This window comes from Magnolia sinica, chromosome 4 (assembly GCF_029962835.1).
Source record: "Magnolia sinica isolate HGM2019 chromosome 4, MsV1, whole genome shotgun sequence".
In the NCBI taxonomy this organism is placed as follows: domain Eukaryota; kingdom Viridiplantae; phylum Streptophyta; class Magnoliopsida; order Magnoliales; family Magnoliaceae; genus Magnolia; species Magnolia sinica.
The window spans coordinates 27,635,112-27,639,226 of NC_080576.1; the positions used below are offsets into that span (position 1 = coordinate 27,635,112).

The 4,115-nt window shown below is 43.9% G+C and overlaps 1 protein-coding gene across 1 annotated transcript; it reads left to right on the top strand.

The window, feature by feature from the left end:
- Window positions 1-439: 439 nt before the first annotated feature.
- Window positions 440-2,476, top strand: LOC131242878 (uncharacterized). Its single transcript, XM_058241822.1, has one exon. It carries the CDS (start codon window positions 485-487, stop codon window positions 1,730-1,732), a length of 1,248 nt encoding a protein of 415 aa, XP_058097805.1. The 5' UTR covers window positions 440-484; the 3' UTR covers window positions 1,733-2,476.
- The last annotated feature ends 1,639 nt before the right edge of the window (window positions 2,477-4,115 follow it).

The window sequence follows — 4,115 nt, forward strand, 5'->3', positions numbered from 1 at the left end:
ACCGTTCAAACATTTATAGGTTCCACCATGATATATTTTTGAAATCCAAGCTATACATAAGTTAACATATAGATAGATAAAGGGAAAAGATAAATATCAGCTTGATCAGAAACTTTGGCCCCTGAGAAGTTTTGAACGGTGGCTGTTACTGTCCCTACTATTTTCTATGGTGGAGTCCACTTGAACTTTAGACCTATCTCGTTATTTTTCTCGTGCCATGCAACGATCTATCCAAATTAAAGGGCGGTATGTATACAACACATGTATAATGGTGGGTTCACCTAGCTTGGTGACGTCACGTCAGTACCGATTTGGCTACTAACCTCGTCAGTATCTAATCCGCAGATGGCAATCCTACTTCCTCGTATCTCTCTCTCTGTCGTCCAGGAAACAATCACTTCAACAGACCTAGAAGAAGAAGAAAAAATAAAAAAATCCCGATTCTTCCCGTTTCCCATCACAGCTTCTCCTCCGAGAAAAGAGAATGCCTTCTTCGGAGAAACACCTCCAATCCCTCGTCTCAGCAGCCCGCCCCTTCCTACGTGGCGAGCTCTCATCCGTCGATCCTAACCTCCCGACCCTCGTCTCCGTCCTCCGATCCGTGGGCGCGGGCGAGTGCTGGCACAAGCACGGCAGCTTCCTCGATCACCTTGTCGACATCTACCGCATCCTCAAGCTCTGGGGCGCACCGAATCCCGTAGCCCTCTGCGGCCTTTTCCACTCTGCTTACTCCAACTCCTATGTAAACCTCGCCATCTTCGACCCGTCCACGGGCCGCGACGTCGTACGCGACCACGTAGGCGCCGCCGCCGAGCGCCTCATCCACCTTTTCTGTATCGTCCCACGCCAGCCCCTCATCCATGACGACCTCCTCTTCCATTACTCTGATCGGGACCTCGTCGAACACCTTGCGCTCTCTGAGGCCTCGCTCTGCAAGGCGAAGGAGCATGGCGTTTTCTCGCCGGACGAAGGCTGGAGGGTGAAATTGTGCTCCGTCCTCCCCGCCGAGGGAATTTCGGTCAAGCACATCAAGACAGGGGAGGACGTCCATGTCTCGAGGCGGGTCGTCGCCATCTTCCTCCTTATGACGATGGCCGACTTCAGTGATCAGCTGTTCGGGTTCCAGGACCGCTTGTTCGAGAATTCGAACGGGCGGCTCGAATTCTCCGGTAACGACGTGGGGTCCACGCTGTGGCCCGGCGATGGGAAGCCAGGGCTGTGGGTGAATTCAATATCGAGGATGGGGGCTCTTTACGCGCTGATCGTGAGGGAGGAGGAGATTCTGATGGAGGAGCGAAAAAGAGGCGGTGGGTGTTTGTTGAATGGTCGGGATGAGGAGATTGAGCTTGTGATTCCGCCTGTTTTTGAGAATTGCAGTAAGGTTTTGGACGCTGGGGAGCAGATAGCTGCAAGGGATTTGTATTGGGAAGGTGTTTGTGGTGGGGCTGAGAAAGCTGAAGGCCTTCTTTTGGAGAGTATTGAGAAGAACCCATTTGTGGGGGAGCCACATGTGGTGCTGGCCCAGGCGTATCTGATCAAAGGGAGGTTTGAGGAGGCTGAAAGAGAGGCTGAGATGGGGTTGAGACTGATGTTGGAGTGGGCCAGCCCTTGGGATAAAAGAATGTCTTGGGAAGGGTGGGTGGCTTGGTGTAGGGTCCTTTTGATGAAGGCTAAGGAGAGGTCATGGCCCACCACTGCTTGGGGGGTCCTCAACCTGGGTCTTGTTAGGTGATAGGGTTGAAGTAGAAATGATCACATACATGCACTTTGATGTGAGCTTCACATACACAGCTTCTTTTTTCTAGCTATTTGTGTCAGTTGGTGTAAGACATCCTAGCTGTTCAGAAGGTGGGCCACACCATGAGGATCAGGGTCGTCATTTCATGGGGCAAGGCCTCAAACTTTCAAACCATTACTACTGATGATTCCCCACCTAATGAATGGATCACCCTCAATTTCACAGTAGATGACTTTCATGGTATGTCCCATCTCTTACACAGTCCACATTGGCAGGAAAGATGGGGCTGTATTTGTAAGCTCACACACAGTGCTTGTATGTTATCATTCCTTGTGCATGTATAACCCTTCCATGCAAACAATAACCCCAGCAGGACCATCACTGATCTTAAAAATAATATTGAGCCGCTCATTAGATGGGCCCACCTATACCTAGAGTCGGATCCTTGTTGTCCAAGGAGTGAACCACTTGATGAGTGGTTCGTCTTAATTTTTGTGTAGGACCATCTTCATGGTGGTGCCTACTGTTTGGACGGTATTGATTTCTTCCACGATTGGCATGTTTTATGGAAAGATGGTTTGGATAACAGGTTAGGTGTTGTCATGTAGGTGATCAGTTCTCTCGAAGCAGTGTGCGAGTATGTGGAGAGAGGGACGGTGATTAGATAAGGAAAATTAAGTTCTAGTCATCGTAGAAAGAGTACTTGTTTGCATTAATAAAAGGTTTGCTTTGCATGAATTTGAAGTTGATTAATGAGTATTTTTTATGAAATTATAAGTTAATGATTTAGCAGCTGGTTTGCTGACTTGCATCTTCTTCTAACTCTAATGCTTTGTGGGGCCCACCACAATGTTTGTGTTATATCCACACCGGCTCCATCCATTTTGTCAGCTCATTTTAGGATATAAGCCCAGACATAAGAGATCCAAAACTCAAGTGGACCACATAAGCGAGGATTGCAGGCAAGTGACTTCCATTTATTGTTTATTTATTGTTCTTTTTAATTTCATTATTGGGTGGAAATTATCATCATATCAATTATATGATGCGAATCATGATATGTTTGGCCATTCATAAGGTAGATTACACCAAAAATGATGTTAGCTTTGTAATGAAAGAGGTCATACTTTTATGAGAAAAATGAAAGTTTCAAAAAAAAAAAAAACGCAGAATCCCGATGATGGATTTCCTGCCGTATTCGGAAGAATTATCCAAATCCAAATTTCATCCAATCTATAGTCATCAAAATGATGGTCTGAATTGAGTCTGATATAGAATACATTCAATCATACATCAGAGCCACCCATCATGCATCTCACCTTTAATGTCTCATCTTTTTCTCAAAAACTATTCTGATTAAAGGATTCTAACAATTATATTAATGTCTAAGAAAATAGACTATCCACGTTGATTAATATTAAAAAAGGTTCATCATTATTCTGGACTATCCATAGTGTGAAGCACACTTTGATATCCTTCTCAAAACTTTATTGGACGACCTTAACCAAGATGCCAATGGCTATGGGCAAGGAAATGGATGGTTTATATGTATTATACTATGAAGGTCATTAATTGGATTGTCCATGAACAGTGGGAATGATCTGTATTAATCATCAATGAACAGTAGGAATGGTCCACGTTCATTTTCCCAAGGACCACTTTGCTAGTCTATCTATGATACAATGATCCTAACTATCTAATCAATGATGGTGTGTCCATATTGTGATAGAGGTCCTATCAATGAACTTTTTTTATTATTACACACGCACACACACAGACCCCACACACTCACACCTTAGTGGGATTTCACCACCTATGGATACTCGAACCCTTGACCGGGTGTTGAAACTCTTGAGAGTCTTCCACCCGAGCAAGGGCAAGGATCCTTCTTATTAATGAATTTGAATGTCCATCGTAAGGTTCAATCTTCATTGCTAATTCCTCTTATAAAACTACTTTGATTGAATGAACCTAACCATATGATTGGTTATGAAATGGGTGGTCCATATTAATTAAATGAGACAAAGGTCCTGTCATTATCCATTATTAGCAGGTCATATCATTAATGCTAACTATTAAAGCAATGGCTTGGAAACTTGATGGTCCATATTGGTTATCCTAGAAAGAATCACTGGTTTAGACCTTCCCTTATGTTGGTCAGCCTTTTATTACAACCATCCGGAAATATGCACTGCATTTTATTATTTATTATACTAAAAAAGTTTATATAAATGATCTTGACATTCCACCATGTGAGACCCACCCGTTGTTCTCTGTCCCTTAGGGCCTTACCATACAATAAATGGATAGAAAATAAATGATACATGTTTACTATACAAGATTTTTTTGTATCATTGTACATCATGTGGGCTACCTT